The sequence below is a fragment of the Notothenia rossii genome, assembly GCF_949606895.1.
Source record: "Notothenia rossii genome assembly, chromosome: 3".
Taxonomy (NCBI): domain Eukaryota; kingdom Metazoa; phylum Chordata; class Actinopteri; order Perciformes; family Nototheniidae; genus Notothenia; species Notothenia rossii.
This window is the reverse complement of record NC_136901.1, coordinates 62,188,943-62,209,753: the sequence shown is the minus strand read 5'-3', so window position 1 is coordinate 62,209,753 and position 20,811 is coordinate 62,188,943. Positions and strand designations below refer to the sequence as shown.

Here is a 20,811-nt window from a genome sequence, read left to right as displayed (position 1 = left end):
GACATTATCTGCCTAGTCTTCAAACTCGAGGCAAGTGGCAGAGACAAACAAAAGACATCAAAGTAGGAGCGGTTGTACTGCTTGTCAACCCACAGCTTCCACGAGCATTATGGCAGATTGGGCAAGTGACCAGAATATTTCCTGGGCCAGATGGTCACATCAGAACAACAGAAGTGAAGATACAGGACAAAACCTACACCCGGCCTATAGTTTGTCTTATTGTCCTCCCAGAGATCCATGACGAGGACAACAAGCAGAGCCGGCCCGACCCATTAAGCGACATAAGCGGCCGCTTAGGGCCCCGCATCCACTAAGGTGCCCCCTAGCAAAAAAAAAAAAAAAATGTTTATTTTTTATTTAAAAAATAAATAAATCTCAGTACACCGTCGCCGTGATAAGTATGTTTAATTAATTGTGTTAATATGCCTAGATTGCCTACTCTCAAAGTAATGTATTATATTATTGAGTCAATAATATAATACATTAACCGTGCTTTACCTGAACCTCATCATGACACAAGAGAGGACGGCAGGATTGTAATTTCCCGTGTTCAGTGAATGCAACAGAGGCAAGACACCAGACCAACCAGAGAGTTGAATGGAAATAAACATCTGTCTTATTGGCTAACAGGTACCTATCATGTGAGCTGTGACAATGTTTAAAATAAACTGTCAGTCGGACTCAGAGTTTTTGAAGATGGACATAAGGAAACATTTTCTTAAAAAATACGACAATTCTCAAGTGGTGGCTCACACAACAACCCCAGAGCCACCACTTGAGCCAGGTAAACAAGGTATGTAAATGTCAGTAAACTTCCAAGTTATGCGAACATGTAAGCAAAGCATAAATTACAGCTACGTTGACGTTACTTTGAATCACGGGGGTAAGCTAAACCGTTAGCAAGTAGCTATAGCTAGCCAGATATATTAAATAAACACTTTGTCATATAATCTAAATGTATATTCCTATTGACAGCTAGTTTCTATGTGAACATTATATGATGGACAGCCAGAGAGAATAAATGAAAAAGAGTTATGAAATACTATATGAAAAAACAAGAATACAGTTTAAGTGATTTGTAAGTTATCCATAAAGAAAAATCTGTTCACAGTTCTGTTTCATATGGGTGTTGAGATATGTATCCATAGATCTCTTAATTTTTCTCTCAAAGTGCACCAGATTCATGCTTTTAACTTCAATATTAAAAAAAAAATCTTCCCGGGGGAGCATGCCCACTAGAGGAGGTGAGGACCCCCTTAGAGGACGTTAGGTCCACGGTTTTTATATGCTTATTTATACAATATGTGTGCTTATGCTAACATCATAAGACAAAAGTTGGTTCCGTGTTGTGTGTAGTGAGAACGCGCTAGAGTGAGGGGGCCCCCAAGCCAAAGCTTGCTTAGGGCCCCCAAAAGTCTAGGGCCGGCCCTGACAACAAGGGACCAGATCCCTCATTTGAGTAGTTAGCCTTTCCAACAGTCAGCAGGCAATGTTGGAAAGCCTGTTACTCGAGCGTCCTCAGTTGGCGGCACGCGCAATTGTAACTATCAAGCACATGGAGCGCAGCTGTTAGGAGAATGGGAGAGAAGCACGCCATGTCGACGGAGTGAAGCACGGGCCTTTAGTGGAAACTTAGTGTGTGTGAGCTTTGTGCATCGCTGGCCAACAGTAAGTTAATGTTACTCACATGGGACTGGACAGTATTAAGCCTTTCACGGCATATTAGTTGTTTGGAGTTTGCTAACTCAGATTATTATCGACAAGTTGAGCTAAGCTAACAAAGCTAATGTTAGCACTATGTAGCTATACTTTTCGCCATCTGAAATGTTATGTTTGACCCTGTTGGCAATGTCTAATGTTTAGATGGCATATTAACCTTTTTTACTGTAAATTAAAGGAATTATCTGTGCAGTATATTTCATTTTTATGTGGAAGGGTTATATTACAACCTGCCTGTTGAGCAGTCAATTAGCCTGATAGAATATGTCATTTAGTACTATTAATGCGAAAGTTATGCATATTTTCACTGGATAATATATTGGAATAATAGATTCTAATTATATTTGTACCTTTGTATTTATCTCTTATAGACCACACATATACATACACTACACCTGCTCCAAGGCTGTAATACTGTGACTGTTGTGTTGAAGTTATCTCAGTGGGTCTCAAACGGTTTGGTCACAAATTATTCAAAATATTATTTCCGCGGCACACCTTCATATGATGATTATAGTTATAAAAAAAATAAGAGAATAAAGGAAAAACAGTTATGAAATACTATATGGCAGTAAAACAAGAATACAGTTTGAAAGGGGAGTGATTTGTAAAATATCCATAAAGAAAAAGAACATCTGCTTACAGTTGTGTTTCATCTGGGTGTTGAGAGATGTATCAATAGATCTCTTAATGTTGCTCTCAAAGTGCACCAGATTGATGCTTTTAACTTCAATATTTAAAAAAGATCTTCCCGGGTGAGCAACCCCCCGAACCCCCCTAGAGGAGGTGAGGTCCGCTCCCCACTCGTAAAAAATAGCACTTTACCCCTGCCTATATGCCGTGAGCTGATTATCGAGCCTTTATTGTAACAGTCGCGGGTGTACTTTGTGTTTGCGTGTGGGGAGTGTTGCAGTAGAACATTCCACTGTAGCGGCCCTGGTGCTCGCGCTTTTGTGCGTGCTCTATAGTGCCCGTAATAGTGTTAACTGGAGTCCAGCACCTCAGCACCCCCACTCAAAATACCTTCCTGCGCCTCTGGGTCTAACAGCACCAGGACAGCTGGGCTACATGAGTCGGCGGCTAGCAGGGGCGGCGGGTACTGTAGGCTAGGGAAGGCTCAGCCTTCCCAAATATTTGTGTCACTGCATCCTGGTAAAATAAAAATATAATGTTTGTGTCTTTGACATTAGCGCTGCTATGCAGCCACCTGTGCCCTGTACTACGAAGCTAGTTCAACATACCCTGGATATGTTTGAGTTATCTTAACCAACCCTAACAAACGAGATCTCGCTAAGCGGTCCTACGACGCTGGTTATAAACCCGGTAAATCAAGCAAGAGTTTCTCTCTCCAGCTGAGAGCGCGTTCACGTGAAAGGGGCGGGGTTAGCAACATTTGACCAATCACAAACAGGGACAAGTGTACTGACAGCGCAGCGTCATACTTCATTAATGAAAAGTAAACTAATATTAGACAAATATGAACTTTAAACATCCATGACTTGAACATATAATCCAGGTATATATATATATATATATATATATAATCCTGCAAGGTGAATACAGAACAACTGGTTAAAAAATAAATAAACTACAGTGTTTGAAAGCGTACAACAGGTTTGTGATATCACTGCCCCATCAAAGACACGAGTGGATCTGACTTTAATTACATATGAGTTGAGTGTTTCGTCAACTTAATGTGTCGCTTAAAATAAAACTTCTGCATACAGTATGTGACAATGTAAGTGTTGCACGGCCAGATACGGCTCGAGAAGCTGACTCAGATAATGAAATATTGTGATATTACATGATCCATGATCTGATTGATCATGTGATATCAGTGTGATATGAATGATAAGTGCGACACGTCGGCGTCTTCTCTGCACATGGCAGTTTAAACTGTATTATCCTCTAATATGACTTGATAGCGTTAAACTCTGCACACTGAGCTCTGATTGGTCTGCAGGCGGTGCTTTCTCTCTTTTCTATAGACGCCGGAGGCGGGCAGCGTCAGGTAAAAAAAAGTTATTTAGCCTTGCCAAACCTGAGCCTCACGCGCCGCCTATCGCGGCTAGATCATTGAAAACTCTTAAAATGGCTGTTTCAGTGCTGTGCATGGGTTTGAAGCCAGACTGAAACTTGTCATGGATGCCATGCATGGTTAAGAAAGACTGCAGTTGGGCGTAGACTACTCGCTCCAGGACTTTAGATAAAAAAAGGTAGCGGGGAGATGGGCCTAAAATTCGCGAGAATGGAGGGGTCGAGATTTTTCTTTTTTAAGTAGTGGCTGGACCACGGCACGCTTGAAGGCAGCTGAGACACATACTGCCTGTGGAGGAGCGCGCTGCGCGCCTGAGGTAGAGCCAGCAGTAGCATGCGGCTAAGCTGCACCCTCTCCTCCTCTAGATGGCTAAAGCACTGGGTCACCGAGGATATCGACCCGAAAAGCCCCTCCGTGGACACGGGGGCTCCAAGGAGATCCTCTCGGTCCTTCTTGGATAGGGCTTTTAGGAAAATTATGCAACATGCACCCCAGTGTTTTTGAGTCTTCTAGGGGGCAGTGTTTTCAGGCAGCGCAGGGGGCTTCACAACAGGGCTAATTTGTGTGTTAACTCCAGTAGGACTTGCAAAGGCGTAATGACTAAGTAGAGAGTATATTTTTGAATTTGTTGTTCTTTTTTGGGCTCTGACATGATTACATTCTTCAATGATACACCAAGCTAAGCACAGGAGTTGGAAGTGACAATATTAGTTATCTTTCAGAATGATGTGGGTGCTTGGGTCGAGGTGTTTTTATTTATTTACTGTATGCCAAGTGATAGCATAAAAAAAACTGAACAGAAACCTAAAAGATGGTGCAAGTACGCCTTGCAAGTGTAGCAACAGACTTGAGTTGAAGCTCTCCATTTATTCACACTGATGGCCCTGATATCATAATTATTATTATTATTATAACTGGCTGCTTTTGTGTAATTATACAATTAAACTACTGATACATCTGTGGACAACTGTGCAAAATACACTTTTACTTTCACTGCTGTTACCTGGCTGCTATCACACTACCTTCGACATGCCACACTATTTTTTTATAAAGACACTGTCACTGGTACTTTTTCACCTGGATGTGTATCTTTGTAAATCGTAATTTGTGTAATTTCTATTTTTTATTTAAATAAAGGTATTTTGATTCTGATTCTAAACTGAAATCAATATTGGGAGGAAACAGGTTATTGTGACAGTATGACAGAGATTTGCCTCAAAGGGAAATGTTTGAGCGAGCTGTGAAACGGACATCTTCTCGACATCATCAGAACACAAAATGAGTTTCAAATATTGACTCATTTTTGGTCATTATCAGACTTCACAGTTGGCTGGTGTTTTTCCGTTGGAGCTGAAGAATGCCTGCCCCCCCCCCCCCTCCTCCCCTCCCCCCCTTTCATCAATACACAGAGCAGAGCTATTACTGCTTAATCTCCCACTGGCTTCTATGTTATCTGTGTGACTCAACAAAGCCTCCACTGTGCTGCTGTCTGCTTCTATCATTACCATCCATATTAACTTATCTGTCACCTTTGACCTCGGACTCTGAGAGGAAGTGGAGATAAAGTGAAGCAATGTGCTTTCAATCAGCACAGGAAGCCCCTCCCTCTCCAGCTGCATAATAATATTTTATTGAATTTCCTTTAATTCATCTTCCTCTATTAATCCTAAGCACCAGGTCACATGACAGGCCAGCAGGGAAAAGATCTGCAGCTCCGTTGCTGTTCCTACGATTTTCATTTCCATGTAACATTGTTATTAATAATCGGTAAAGCTGTAGCAGCAGAGGCGAAGCAGCCACTTTTATTAAGGTTCTCACTCCTCAGTATACAGAAAACGTATCCTAACAGTCATTCTTTTGACTGTTGCAGTGTCGCTTGACTTCCTCCTCTCAGATGAATGGCCTCTCGCGTGCTATTAACTTGGTGTTGTGATCTCTGGCTGGAAGTACATTTGATTGGTACATGTGTGGTATTGCATGTTTATTAGCAGTGTTAAGAAACATGGACAGCACCAGGGACGTGCATAGACATTTTCGGGGGTGGGTGCTCAAGTGAGAAAAAGGGCACTTCCTATAATCATTTATAAAAAAATTTTTTAAAACAAAAAGTTAAATATAGTTGCACATCACTGACTTACTGACCAATTTATTGTAATACCCTCTCACTCACACTATTGTTTAATACTCAACAGAATTCTACAAAATAATCAGCTAACACAGAGAGCATGGTCTTCTTTAGTATTCACAATGCACGAGAGCAAACAACAAACTAGAACAATTAATAGTTATTAAATGAGCAGCCAACAATCAAAATGATGAAGTTACTGCTTAAGGACATTTCAGGCAAAAATATCGTTTTTTCATGTACTTGTTATTTTGGTCTATTTTGCACGATCTGTCTGTGTTGTGTTTTGACTTGTCTTTTTCTGTCTTTGGTTTCCTGTTTTATTTTGAAAAGTGTTCACCCCCTGTCTTGCCTGTTGCTTTCTGTCTGTTTTCCCTCCCTGATTACCCGATTGTGTTCATCTGGTGCCCCCGTGTTTTCTCCTCCCTCCTCACCTGTCTCTTGTTTGTTTGATTAGTCCTGTGTGCATTTAGGCTCTGTGTTTTCTGTTAGTCTTTGTGAGTTCCTTGTGTTTCTTGACTGTGTCAAGGGGAAGAGTTCTGTTTGTTCATACATTTTAGCCTTGAAATAAAGGTATTTTCTGTGAATCTGCATTTGGGTCCTGCTTGCCCCTCTCAACCCTGACATAATGGAAATAAAACTTCCAAGAAACACTTATAAATGGTTTTACAACCATGTCTGAATTAATCTATAGATTTAAAGCTAATCTGCATTTAAACATAACATTTCAGAGGAAAATACTGAATTGACCATCTGGGGAAGTTGTGAGGTGATGTTTTTTTTGTTTTATCCTTTTCACCTGCAATGCCTTGGTAACTGCATGCAAATTAGCGCATTTTAATTAAGCCTAGTTAACGCCTAATTTGCATATCAATGTGGCGATTGTGATGACGTTATTAGATACACATTTGACTGTATTCACTTTAAGTGTCTCCCCTTAAGTACAGTACATTAGCCTGTATGCCCATGATAAATTGTCTTAGCTAAACCTTGAGCTAACTTATCCATTAGCTAGTAGCCATATCATAGTTAACTATATTTGTTTTTGTCTTTTAGCTAATTAGCTGTAAACTCGAGGCACTGGCAGTTTAGTAATTTTTTCATCACCACTCACCTTCAAAATAAGCCAAGAAAAGCCGGCATAACATGGGACAGTAAATTGGGAGGTGCTGCTACATGTCTGCCTGAAGGGACTGCCGATGTCCGCACCGCTGAGCAGGAGACGTGGAGGGAGGGTAGAGAGAGCATCGGAACTTCACAGTCTAATCTCCCGACATGATATTTTGTATTCAACCAATATATTTTTGGAAAGGGAAACTGCGCAAACAGCAGTAGATATACATTATATTCATTTATAAAAAATAAAAAAGGGGGGGGAAAGGGCACTTTCTCTGGAGGAAGAAAAAGGGCAGGGGCTCAAGCCCACTTTGATGTCTATGTGTGCACGTGCCTGAGAAGAGAAATGGAATGAGAGAAAGATATCAAGTTGGAGCTGAGAAGCAGAGCATGACAAAGAGGAAAAGCCTGCAGGAAATGAGTTTGAATGCTACAAACTGAGATTTATTTTCACAAGCGACATGGTTAGTGATAATAAAAGTAAAGAATCACAACTCCCCTTTCTGATTTGATTCTATTTCTTTAAAAACGAATTAATGGCATTAACACATATTCATCTTCCTTCAGGAAAGAGGGGGATGCTAATGCTTTACCAATTGCCTAACATTGAGTCTGACAAAGGTTGGAGTCTACAGACACCGAGCGTCAACTTACAGGTCCACGAAGAGCCTTAAAACGGCATTATTTCAAAGCAGGGGGCCACTCCACTGTATGCAGATACTGTATATATCCCAAGTCTACAAACAATCATCTGATGTCTAACTGGATTTATTACCTCAGTAAACATTGTCTCAAACTTTATTTTACATTATTCTTCAATACAGCACGGTGGTAATTGGCGCTATTTACAGTTAAATGGACACTAAAGCAGCATACAGTGAGACCTTCTTGTCGTAAAAGGGTTCAGCGGTAAACAAGTTAAAGTGTTTGGAGGAAGGCTTTCCTCCTCATCCTGTTCACAGTAATGGTGAGAACAATGGCCCTAACCTACTTAAAGAGGGATAAACTAGTCCAAAACATCCTTGTTGACATGTTTGAGTGGCCCTGGGCAACGTGTGTGTGTGTGTGTGTGTGTGTGTGTGTGTGTGTGTGTGTGTGTGTGTGTGTGTGTGTGTGTGTGTGTGTGTGTGTGTGTGTGTGTGTGTGTGTGTGTGTGTGTGTGTGTGTGTGTGTGTGTGTGTGTGTGTGTGTGTGTGTGTGTGTGTGTGTGTGTGTGTGTGTGTGTGTGTGTGTGTGTGTGTGTGTGTGTGTTCCATCGAGACTTTAAAGGGTAAACTATTGAGATACTGGCCGTTTCTCAATGTCGAGTAAAATTTGCTGCAGAGGCACTATTTCAAGTATACTACGTCATTGAGTGGCGCCGAAGGACTGTTTAAATGCATGTTAAATGCCCAGCAGACGGTGCCACTCGATGACGTAGTATACTTGAAATAGTGGCTCTGCAGCAGGTATACTCGACATTGAGAAATGGCCCTCGTCTGTTTTACCTTCTATATGAAGGTCAAATGTCAAATGATTGGCTGCAGAACTGTAGCTGAAAAAGTAGGCATCAGTCCAACATGTTCTTATTTCTAGTCACATACGGATGCTTGGTCGGACCCTTTGGCTCCACGTTTTAAATCACTGGGAAGCTTTTCTAGTCAAATTCACTACAGTTGCATTTAACATTTGGTTAATAATTTTTAAATGAACACTTAAGTAGGATTAAGTGAGTATAATAGTATAAATCGATACGCTTGTTACATAATGTCAGAAACCACATTTAATTGTTGGCTTTCTTATAATAAGATGATTGTGACTTTTGGCTACATACGGGACTCAAACAACAGTCAGATGAAATCATGTGTTGGTTTCATCCATCTATCCATCTCCTCTCTAGGCAGCTTTTTCCTCTTCACACCAAGTCATACCACTATTGAAGCACTTTCCAAGTGTGTGATATTGCTGCTTTAAAAGCCTGGTGCAGCTCATACCGTGCTGGCAGTCATGGAACTTTGCTTTTTAAAACCTGACTGATCAGTTATAAAAGTTAAAACAACTTTGAGCAGAATTGGTTCAAGTACCCATAGTAATGCGAATCAACTGTAGTCTTCATCATGTAACAAATGAAGATTAGACTGTGCCACCTATCAGCGCCAGCATTTTAGACCTGAAAATGTACAAATTAGGGCCGGGACTTTAACGCGTTAATTAAGATTAATTAATTACACAAAAATTAACGCGTTCAAAAAATTAACGCATTTTAATCGCACTTATTTTTGCACCGCGGAACGTTTCTCACTGGATGAGTTTCAGGGGTACCGATTATACTGGAGCACCAACTAACGTTCATGACTTCAAACAACAACAAACCACAGTGAACAATAGTCAAACATGAACGAACAAGCTGATGAGACCGCTTTGGTTGGCCCCGTGGATGGGACATTTTGTTTTAAAAAACGGACGGATGGAAGCGTCAATAAGAGCACGGTTGTTTTCAAATTATGCAAAAAGGAATTCGCATATCACCGCAGCACATCAAGCCTCAAGTATCACCTCAATGCAAAACAGATAGCAGCTAGCGTGGAAGCTAGCGTGGACGTTAGCCCGACTCGGAGTACAAGGACCCACACCCAATTCGCGTTGATCAAACAGTGGCCTATGCAACAGAGAGATTTTATTTTTCATCAGGATATTGGAAGAATAGGAGGGATTGAGGTCAATCACTGGCACTTTTTTATTTTATTTTAAATGGTACACTTTATGTTGAACTATTTATTACGTTGTTGGTGCAACTGGCACTTTATGTTGAACTGTTTATTGTTTTGGCCAAGGTTATTGAGAGAGTTGGACTGAAATTGATTAGATTTTTTAAATCAACTTGGTAAATCAACAAAGTCTGTTATGGCCTCTGAAGCATCAGAGAGATGTTTTCTAATAGTCAGAGTTTTCAATGTTCTGAATGTACTTGAAAGTATTGTGTTTTACTTAAAAAACAAAGTGTTATAGTTTACAGAAGGTCTACCTACCTATAGGCTACCTGAATCTCTGAAATGTACTATATTCCTAAATATGCTATTGCTACACTTTATGGCAAAAATTGCACTTTTCTGTTGGTCTTGGTGAAGTACCACCTTGAAAAAAATAAACAATGTTTTGTTGCTTAAGCTTATGTATTCAGTCATTATTCAATGGTATACTAAAATCCATGTGAAAAAAATTGCTTCTCACTGTTCTCAGGTCACATATTTATATGTGATTAAAAATGCAATTAATTTCGATTAATTAATTAAGAAGCCTCTAATTAATTAGATTTTTTTTTTTAATCGAGTCCCGGCCCTAGTACAAATGCATTCTTACCAGACAAAAAAGGTTCTGTAACAAGTGTGCAAAATAGGCCTTAAGGTGTTAAGTAAGTATAAACACTGGGAATGTTGGCTGTGCTGCCCACCCCTTTGACCCACACTGAAATAACTGAACATCTGTTGGATAAACTGTGTACAGACATTCATGGTCGCCTCATCCTGAAGACTCTTGGATCCAACGACTTCTCAGACAACGTTGTTGTCTATTCCCTTAAAGTTGTCATCAGTAAATAGTCAAGTACAGTAGAAGATATTCCCCCCCAATGATTACTAAGTTGGGAATGGGGAGAATTAGTCATCTGAAAACACACCCAACAGTGTCAGATACCCTTCTTTTTAGGAAGTCCTTCTGTCGTAAGTTTGAAGTGAGTGACCTTTAAAAGTCATTATGTAACATCAATTCCTGCAAATATTCTATAATATCCATTAGGCATGAATCTTTTATGAAATGTCATTTGACATTTGTTTTTATGAATGACTAGACTGTCTTAAGGTCCATATGTGAATTGATATACCGACATCTTGCATGCTGTAGAACAAAAGCTGAACATCTCTTCAGCTTGCAACCTCATTTAAAAAATGTGTACTTCAAGACGAGGGAAACGGTAGTGGTAAAATGCTAACTCATTTTCGGTTTTAAGGCGTCCTGTCCCTCAATAGGTATAGCTATGAACATATTATGAACATTTCAAATCACCCTTTTTCCCCATTTATGACTTAAAACCACAAAAGAGCACAGCCCCTATGTTGTTACTTGCAGTTGACATGTATCTGATTTGGTACTGACACAATCCAACCCTATACTTTCTCTTTTACTGCTCTCAGCGTCTCCCCAGCTTCCACCTACCCAGCAGCTTCATTATTCTGGGGTCAGGTGCAGGGTAGGATTTTCACCCTCGGTCTGGCCGTGAAGCCCCGAAAATAATTGTACGTCCTACGGCCACCATGGCCGGTGTGCCCCTGATACTGACAGATTTAAAGCAGCGACTGTATTCGCCATGACACAGACAGTCTGTGGTTTGTACATGTTTAACTTTTGTCTAGTTTCTGAACAGATATGAGGAGATGTGAGGAGTTGATTAAAGAGACACACACACTCATTCGTGTGTTTTTCTTGCCAGAAAGTGAGGTTAATTATTTGTAAGCTCCAAATCCAAATGTTTCCCTCAATGGCCTTTGTGCCCTGGCATGTGGCCTTTGCGCCCTGAAAAAATGTGTGACACCAAAGGCCAAATGGCCTTGCCCCTGAAATGAAGAAAAATCCAAGCCTGGTCAGGTGGGTGTTTCCTCAGTGGACGGGCTTTCAGAGTGACGATTAGTCTGGGCCTCTGTGTCTGAGCTGCTGCCCTACACCTGCTCCATCCTGTGGCTCTGGACCCGCTCTGGACCCCGCTGTGGGCCCCGCTCTGGACTCTGGACCCCGCTCTGGACTCAGCTGTGGGCCCCCCTCTGGACTCCGCTCTGGACCCCGCTCTGTACCCCGCTCTGGAACCTGCTCTGGACCCCACTCTGGACCCCGCTCTGGACCCCGCTCTGGACCCCGCTCTGGACTCTGGACCCCGCTCTGGACTCTGGACCCCGCTCTGGACTTTGGACTCTGGACCCCTCTCTGGACCCCTTTCTGGACCCCGCTCTGGACCGGCCCCGCTCTGGACCAGCCCCGCTCTGGACCCTGCTCTGGACCCCGCGCCGATCTTATATTTTGTGATGAGATTAGAAGCAGTTTCAAAAGATTCCAATCTCGTTTTCATTATGACAATTTGGCTCTATTAGCTTCTAATGCATCAACAAATGACACCTGGTGTTCCCCCCCATGACAAGAGGAGAGGTGAGAGGGAGACAACTTGAACTTCATGAAAGGGGCCCTATGATGTTCTGTAGTGTGTTCTATCAGTATTTTGTGTATGTAAATGGTGTGCAAAGGCTAAAATCCCTTTCTTCCCAGGGAGTCAATCGAAGTTTCATTAACATTTCTATTTTATTTATCTATGTAGGCAGAAAGCAGAACGCACTCTTTAAAAAAATCACCACGGCGGTGCCAGAGGATATTTTCCGATGCAAACCTCTCAAAAAGATAATGAAAGTTGCCTCCACAGTGGAGCCAATCTCAACCGTAATGAAAATTCTCCCTTCAGCACTCCTGCTAATGCCTTTTTACAGTAGATAATTCAAAGAACTCCTCTTTGATTTCACACCTTGTTGTGGCAATCCAAGAATGAAGTCGACGAACATCAGCTTGACCCCGGAACACTCACATTTACTAGGAGGGGCCTGGGACTTACCAGGCTCCATCATTTAGCTAATTGGCTAATCATTGCATGTGCCCTCCCCCTCTGCTTTCCAATTACTAAACTGAAGTACCTCATCAAATAATACCTCAAATCCTCAAAATGAATTCGTAAATTACAGGGCTGTTATGAGTGTGGTTGCTGCTGGTGGGTACATATAAGACGTTTTACACGCTGTTAATTTGCAAATAATGGAGAGACGATAAGAGTTTTCCCCTCTCTCGATGGACCAGCAACTCATTATTCTTGCTCATTGAGGTGGAGAAACACCGGTTTCTTGGGAATACCCTGACACACACACACACTGAGGGAGAGAACACACACACAGATCATGCGGTGTTCCTGTGAGACATTTCAAGTTGATTGTTGTGCGAGAGGTGGTTTTAAGCGGAAACAAAGCAGCTGACCCATGGGCCCCTGCAGCTGACCCATGGGGCCCCTGCAGCTGACGCACCTACATTCCACCTCTCTCCCTGTTTTAAACCAAGTATTAATGTTGCATTTGTTCCACATTGTGTCATGTTCCCCATATTGTTTTAACTCCACAATGTATTAAATGGAATGCCATAGTTTCTGCTTCCAACAAAAGGGTAGTACAGTGCTACAACTTGTTAATAAGTCAAAGTTTTAAAGTAGTTGCTGTAACACGGCCTGACAACAGCTTTACAGATTTCTCTTGTATCATGGCAGTGCAAAACTACAGTTGGTAACTTTATTCAAAATAACTTTGTGTCATATTTGCTGAAAGTTTCACTTTTTTCTGACAGTAGTGTAAGAGACTGATAATCTTTTGGAATCAAAATATGTTTTTCTCTTCCCCTTCGGTACGGTGGTCACTGTGCAAAAGCATTACAACGGCCCAAAACACTTCCATTCGGAGAAAATGTTCAAATGACCCAACTAAAATACAAAGATGTGACAAAACACATGCAAATCAAGAAACATCTTCACCAACTTCCCAACACATGCACAGGGTTTACTAAAAGCACTACAGCTGAGGCTAACAAGCTAAGCTAACATGGTTAGCAGGGCTGCTCTGAGATGCTAGCTGGCTAACCTACATCTGTTGCTCCCGGTCTGCACACTGTCAATAATATTGAGTTTTTAGGATAATACTTCACGTTCTTAAATAATTGTTCTAAATTCAACACTGGAATCAAGCAAAGATGAATATGTTTGCACGACATTAGTTTTCTTATATTTTGCTGTCACTTAAATATAGGTTTAATACATGTAAGTCAAGCTAAGAAACATTCGTTTGGTAGCTAGTTAGTGCTCTTACCTGTGATTCCTCCTCCAAAAGGCATTATAACCAGACTGTATCATTAAAACTATAAGTACCAGCTACTTCACTTTAGCCACACAATACAAAAGACAAAATCAACAAAATGTATTAAAATACCTATCTTTATTTTAAGGTGCCTCTTAACCTGAGATATTAGTAATAATGGTATTGTCAATCTAAAAAAACTGAGCAACTCAACTAACTTTATGTTTCTTATTGTCTAAAGCATTTATTATTTTCATTTTTCCCCTCTCATATTCAGTGTGGACGGATTGAGACGGCGTGGTGTCCAGAGAGCTGCAGAGACTTCAGGGAGAAACCTCAGTGTGATGGACGTCCTGCCTGTTGGTGTTGGTTTGGCTGGAGAGGACTGAGGGTCTTTCCTCTGTGTGGAAGACAAGGCCTGAGGGAGGAGGACCAGGCCTGATGGAGGGGGTACAGGGCTGATGGAGGAGGACCAGGCCTGATGGAGGGGGTACAGGGCTGATGGAGGAGGACCAGGCCTGATGGAGGAGCCCATGCTGGGCATAGCTGATACCATCTGCACAGGCCTAGTCTGTCACTTGATTTGACAAAATGTGTTTACTTCTGCATTTAATAGGTGTGTAACCTTTTCTACTATGTGCTTTTTATTTAAAAAAATGTTGATGGTTCGCCTTTGATAACCTCTAGTTCACATTTCAATAAACGTAATTTGTATTTGCACTCCTTTTGTCTTTTTCAAATCTGACTGAAGTTAGGAACCATTTATTTGTTACGTTGCAAACTTTGCGGTACAAGGCACAAGTATTGTGAAGCTCATAAAGTGAGGAAGATATAAATAATCAGCTGATCGAGTGCATAATAGGTGCATTTGATCAGCTGACTTTGTTTTTTTTGACACACTTTATAGGCCTGACAATAACCACACCTTCTCTGAGGTGCAACGTCACAAACAAATGAAGGTCCTGTTAGACTACAAACTATTCAGTGTGCAGATCTTTGTTTTGACAATGAAAATGTTGATTCTTAGAGAATGTCCTCTCTAAAACGTGTCCTATCATGCAAAATGCACTTTTTGATGTCTTATAAATATGTGTCCCCAGTGTGCCAGGGAACTCACAAAGTGTCAGAAAATAAAACCCGCTCTCTTTTCCTCCTTACCCACATCTCTAAAAACGGGGGTACAACGGAGCTGATCCAGATTTGCGTTCGATATGACGCAATATCTGAAATATGGGCTGACTTTTGTAAGTAATTCTTGAACCCTGAGAGCAGGATAAACTGAAAAGAGTCAAGGGAAACCTATAAAAGTTAACAGCATTTAATTACACAAAAGATGCAGTGATGTACAAATGAAATTTGCGAGTGGAGGCGCTCTCCCCATGCGCCAGAGTCCTGCATCGGGTCGGGTATCCGCGGGTACCCGACGGGTGACCCGCAAAAAAGGTGATTTGCGGGTGGTATTTTTTCAAACGCTTTTTTCCGGGTTCGGTTCTGGGTAAAACAAAGATGATGCGGGTCGGGTTGCGGGTGTTGCATAATAAATATATTTAAATAATAATAATTTAGTTTAATGTTTAAATCCTCAGACCTCTCCCCCGCGGGACCGAGCATAATCATAACCTCTGCAGCGCATCTATCTGCTGCAGAGCGCCACATTCTCAATGGCTGAGGTGAAGCTCTCTAGCGGAGAATACAGCATTTTCAATAACTCTTCCTCAAGAGCGAAATCCAACGTCTGGGAGGCTTTTGGTTTCATCCTAGATGCAGAAAATAACCAACATCCCAGGCTTTTTGAGCCAAATATGCAACTGCGTGTGTTAATAATTGCACGTTTTCAATGCTTATATACACTCATAAAAACGATTCAAGCCCTTCTTAGACTTGACACAATATACAAATGTTCGCTTTATTAAATATTTTTTATTAAGAAATAAACCTAAGTATAGTTCATTAGTGTAACACAAATTAGTTTAATCAATTTACTTATTAAATGTAGTTAGGACAGATCAACTCAAAATGAATTGTTTTCATCTGGGGAACGCCCCTTGGCACATCCCCTTTGCGCATGCGCACATCCGTTCTGTCTTTTGCCTCCTTTTCTCTGACACTGACTGTGGAAATTGACTGGGGAAAGTCTATTCTTTGGTAAGTATTTTAGTAGTTTTTTAGTAGTCTCTAGTAGTTTAGAACGTACCCTGTTTCCAAGTAATGCCTTTTCATACAGTAATATCGACAAGAATATTTGAAACCACCGTGTTATATTTTGCTCCGTTTTTAGTTGTAAACGGCAAGCTAGCTATGGCTAGCCAGATAACTGGTAGCTAGAAGCTAGCTTGCTACATGTGGGTAGCATTGAATACCTGCTGGATAATGGAGATCAGTGGATTGTATTATATTAGATTTAATGTTATTTTCATTGAACACAGTACACCAAAATTGAGTTTATATCCAACCAAAAAAATACAAAGAGTAATTAAAGTGCATGAGGTAAGCGCCGCCATTTTCTATCATAATGTTCAGGTCTGTCCATCTCTTCTGGCCTTAGTGCAGGCAGGCAGAGGAGGACTGTAGGAATCCAGTTGAGTTTAGGCACTGGTCTTTTTTTTACTGCCAAATATTTAATCTAAATAATGAGATAATATATGTGCTGAGTCTTTTATGGGTAACCTCACTCACAAGCAGGCACCCACAATTGTGCAGAAACGTAGGCCTAAGTTACTTATTTGATTCCATTTGATTTCTCAGAGTAGTTTTAATGCTGCATACCTTTTGCTCGTACTTGAGGTAAACCTTTAGAAAAAGAGTCATCACTTTGAATTTGTTAGATTTGGGTTATTCTCCCGCAGTCCCCTTATATCGTCTCCACACTCAACACAATGGCTAATGCTAAAACTAACGCAGAACTCCCGTCAACTTGTAATAAAGCTAAAGAGACAGGAGCAAATTTATACAGAAGTATTTACAGCGTTGGCCTACAGTGCAGCGGGCTCCAGTAAGTGTGTCTTCTGTTCTGTGAAAATGTTAATGGTCGCACACGGTTTAACGTGCTGCTGCAGAGCCCCCCCCCCCCCAATTTTTTTTTCGTCAGATACCATGTCCTGCTTAGGGACATTTCGACTGATTTGACCTTTCTGTCGCACCCACATTAACTAAATTCTTTCCTGATTTGTCGACCCTGCTTCTGCTTTAGTGTGACAACATCAACACCAGGAGGGAGTGCATCCTGAGAAGCCTTGTAATATACCTAACTGAAGATCCAGACTCGTTCTTCAAGGAGTATCTGGTAAGTTTATACAATATTTTTCCCATGTAGCGTTGAACAGTGTTACCCTAATTTATTAATACCATGGCATGTATTTATAATGAGAACATCCTATGGCACACCACCGATCATACCCAAGGCTAGATGTCTATAATGTCAACTTCTCGCTTGTGTGTATTACTTAGGTATCTAACCTGTGTATCCTTGTGACTATTATTATTTTGTTGTTTTGTTTCCCATTGTAAAGGTCCTTGGGTCTCTTGAAAGGCGCTATAAAAATTAAAATTATTATTATTATTATCAATAAATAAATGAAAAAATAAATACAGGAATAAATAAGGAAATACATAAATAAATATGGATATTAATGAATAAATAAATGTATACATTAATTCAGGGATAAATAATAAATAAATGCTGAAATAAATACATTTAAGAATAAATAAATGTAGAAATAAGTAGGTAAATGCACAAATAAATAAATATGGCAATAAATAAACGTATCAATTAATACAGAAATGAATAAATACATGCTGAAATAAATAAATTCTCGAATAAATAAATATTGAAATACATATAGAAATAAGTAGGTGAATGGATTAATAAATACAGAAATACATGTTTAAATTATTACAGGAGTAAATAAATAAAATAATAAATAGATCCTGAAATAAATACATGAATAAAATAATAAATATAGAAATAAATAGGTAAATGTATGAATAAATAAGTAAAAGTTGATAAGCAAACAGGACATACATGGATAACTATCTTTATTAGATTTAATTTATTTCTACATTTTTGTACAACTATTTATTTCTGTATTTCAGGCTCTGTATGTTGATAAGGTTGGAGGTCCTTATCTCAGTTTAAAGCAGTATTGGTCAATTAGGCGAGCCAGACAGAAGCAAATCTGCTTCTCTAAACTGCAGTTGATGGTTTAAGAATGCTTATTTATATTTCATACAGTTTTCTGTTTGTGGGGTTCAGCTTTTTACTTAACATACGTGTTTTTGTTGTTTTCAGGCCTCCGCCGCTGACGATGCAGAGAGGGACATTTCCAACACAGTCATGGGGATTTACACGATCCGAAGAAACGGGGATGGGGGGCCAGAGGACGTGGGAATTGTTATCGAAGGCATTAAAGTAATGGAAAACGTAGGCAGCGTCATTGTGGGACTCATCATGCTCTTGGGGCTCATTTATGCCCTTGATCTCAGCTTCCCGGACAACTACAGAAGATCGTAATGAACTTGGATGGGCACAAGTTGAATGCAAAAATACAGCAGCTGAAAATCAAGCTGTTTGCATAAGAGGTGAACAAGTGTATTGTCAAGTTTCCTTAACAAATATTTAGCTTTTTTGTAATTGTAGGTTCAAAGCAAATGGCTACACTACACTTATTCAATTACCAAATATACTGTAGGGCAGGCCTATTCAACTGGCGGCCCGCGGGCCAGATGCGGCCCAGAACCAACTCCCGAGTGGCCCAGCCTCCCGTAGCCAAATTCCTACACTAGTACAGACCATGAACGCAACACTCCGCGTTGCATAGAAACCACCAAACCACAACGCAGCACGTTTTTTGAAAGTGCATCTAGTGGTGCTAGTAACGGTGGTCCTATGATAGCAACTCTAAAACATGTCTCTCTCAACTCTGAAGCGTAAACAGAGACAAAACGGTAATTGATCTTGTGGAGCAGATCCAAGTCAAGCTGGACCTTTTCGCGACCGACTTGAGCACGGGTCGGATGCTGCATTTTCCGACGCTCCCCAAACACATCACATCTCCGGCACAAATCACGGATGTGATGACAGATTTCATTGCGAGTTTGAAAGAGAACTTTGCCGGTCGATTGGATGGACTTGCTCTGCCCACAGAGGTGATGGGCTTTGCCAGAGACCCCGTCACTGTTGCAATAGAGGGGGACGCATCAACCAGAGCAAAGGAAGTGGTCCCCTGCATCGACAAGGGGAAATATACACTGGAACTTATTGACATGCAGCGCACTAACGGGCCAGCGAAGTTTTGGAGTGATGTCAAAAAACGGCAGTTCCCTAACGTTCAGAAAGTAGCGATCTGTGTGCTCAGTATGTTTGGATCAACATACACATGTGAATCAAGCTTTTCACACATGAACTCAATCAAAAGTAGCACTCGCTGCTCCCTGACTGACAGCACTTTTCACCAATGTCTTAGGATTGCATTGATATCCTATGAGCCCAAAATCACTGCTCTTGTTCAAAACAAAAAATGTCCCTTCTCCCATTGAGAAAGTCAGCGATGACAAATCACAAATGAGGTGATAGTAAGCACCTAGTTTACTATAGTAGACGTGTAGTGTAGTATTCATTCATATAGTTACCCGTATCCCTTGTTATGGGTTTGTGCACTGAAGGGTAACTTGACAGTTCTTTATGTATTCATTTAAATGCACTTTGTAATGTGTCTGGGACAAATGTGACCGAAACGTATGATTTTTTTGTTATTACTTGAAAAGTGAAAAAATAGTATTGCTACAGTAGCCTACTACCTCTTTGTGTTGCATTGCTCTTTAGCTTTTTTTTTTGTATGTCAGGAAATGTATTAAGACTGCTATTATTGTATTCAGTAAATGCACTTTGTGATGTGCTTGGTTAAAAAAAAATAACCTGAATATTTGACTTCTAAAGCAAACAAATGTAATGCTACAACTGTGCACTTTTTTTTCAGATTCTGTTAAATTAATGCTAATTTGTTGTGTTTTTATGCACTTTTTGACCTACCTTTGTTAGATGAACAATGAATAAAAATTGCATGTTTTTCATCGCAGTAATATGTGTTTGTTTAAAATGTGTAACTACCCGCTTTTTACAGGCCGCTGAATGTCTGGCCCAGCTGAATTTTGTAGTTATAAAATCTGGCCCAACTGAATGTGTAGTTGAATAGCCCTGCTGTAGGGTTTGTGCAGTGCGCTCTTTTATATATCAAAACCACCCAATGATATTCCCTGTTTGGAGAGCAGTGCAAAGCATCCACCTTTTTATAGTGTCTTTGTTGTTTGTGGCACTTGGAGATCTAGAATAGCTGGGTGTTCATTTTTCACCAGTTTCGGCACTGTTACGGGAGAGCTATTTGCACCACTTTAAAAATGTTCTTTAAAAAAAATATGTTGACATCTTGCTCTGTGTTTTCAAGTAGAGTTAATATTGAGATGTGTATATAAATATTGATGTTGAATTGAGGATTACTGTCACCTTCCTCATCCATGATTGGCATTATTATTATTTTTCTGAGTTGCTTTTATCTCCTGCTCAGTCTGTTTATTGATATGTTTAATAAAAAAAGAAATGCAGACAGACAAATAACTCTGATAGAGAACTTTGACACTGTTTACACAAGTAAAGTGAGGATTGGCTATACACCTCAAGGTGTAATTGTTATCTGAGAATTTTCAATAAAAATATCTCAACTAGGTTTTGTCTCATGAGTGTCTTAATGGGGGAGAAAGTGAAAAATAATTATATTTTTACATTATTTACCAATTAATTATATTAGTTTGAGTTGGACAAATGTAAATTCATTTAATTTGCTTAACGTAATAATTTTATTTCAGCTTTATTTGATAAAAATGAGTTGGACTAACTCAATTCAATTTTATTAAATGGA

General features: G+C 40.3%; 1 protein-coding gene and 1 long non-coding RNA gene across 3 annotated transcripts in view; both read left to right on the top strand.

The window, feature by feature from the left end:
• LOC307032491 (uncharacterized protein) overlaps window positions 1–14,620 on the top strand; it is a 68,822-nt gene extending 54,202 nt beyond the window's left edge. For both annotated transcript variants that reach the window (XM_079670483.1, XM_079670484.1), the window contains one exon: window positions 14,178–14,620. In XM_079670483.1, the coding sequence (XP_079526609.1) occupies window positions 14,178–14,342 (165 nt within the window). In that variant the 3' untranslated portion in view covers window positions 14,343–14,620. The remainder of the gene's footprint in view (window positions 1–14,177) is intronic.
• Window positions 14,621–16,021: 1,401 nt separating this feature from the next.
• LOC307033905 lies at window positions 16,022–20,531 on the top strand. The gene is made up of 3 exons (XR_013806700.1): window positions 16,022–16,045; window positions 17,091–17,183; window positions 18,189–20,531. It is a non-coding gene; the product is annotated as an uncharacterized lncRNA (long non-coding RNA).
• The last annotated feature ends 280 nt before the right edge of the window (window positions 20,532–20,811 follow it).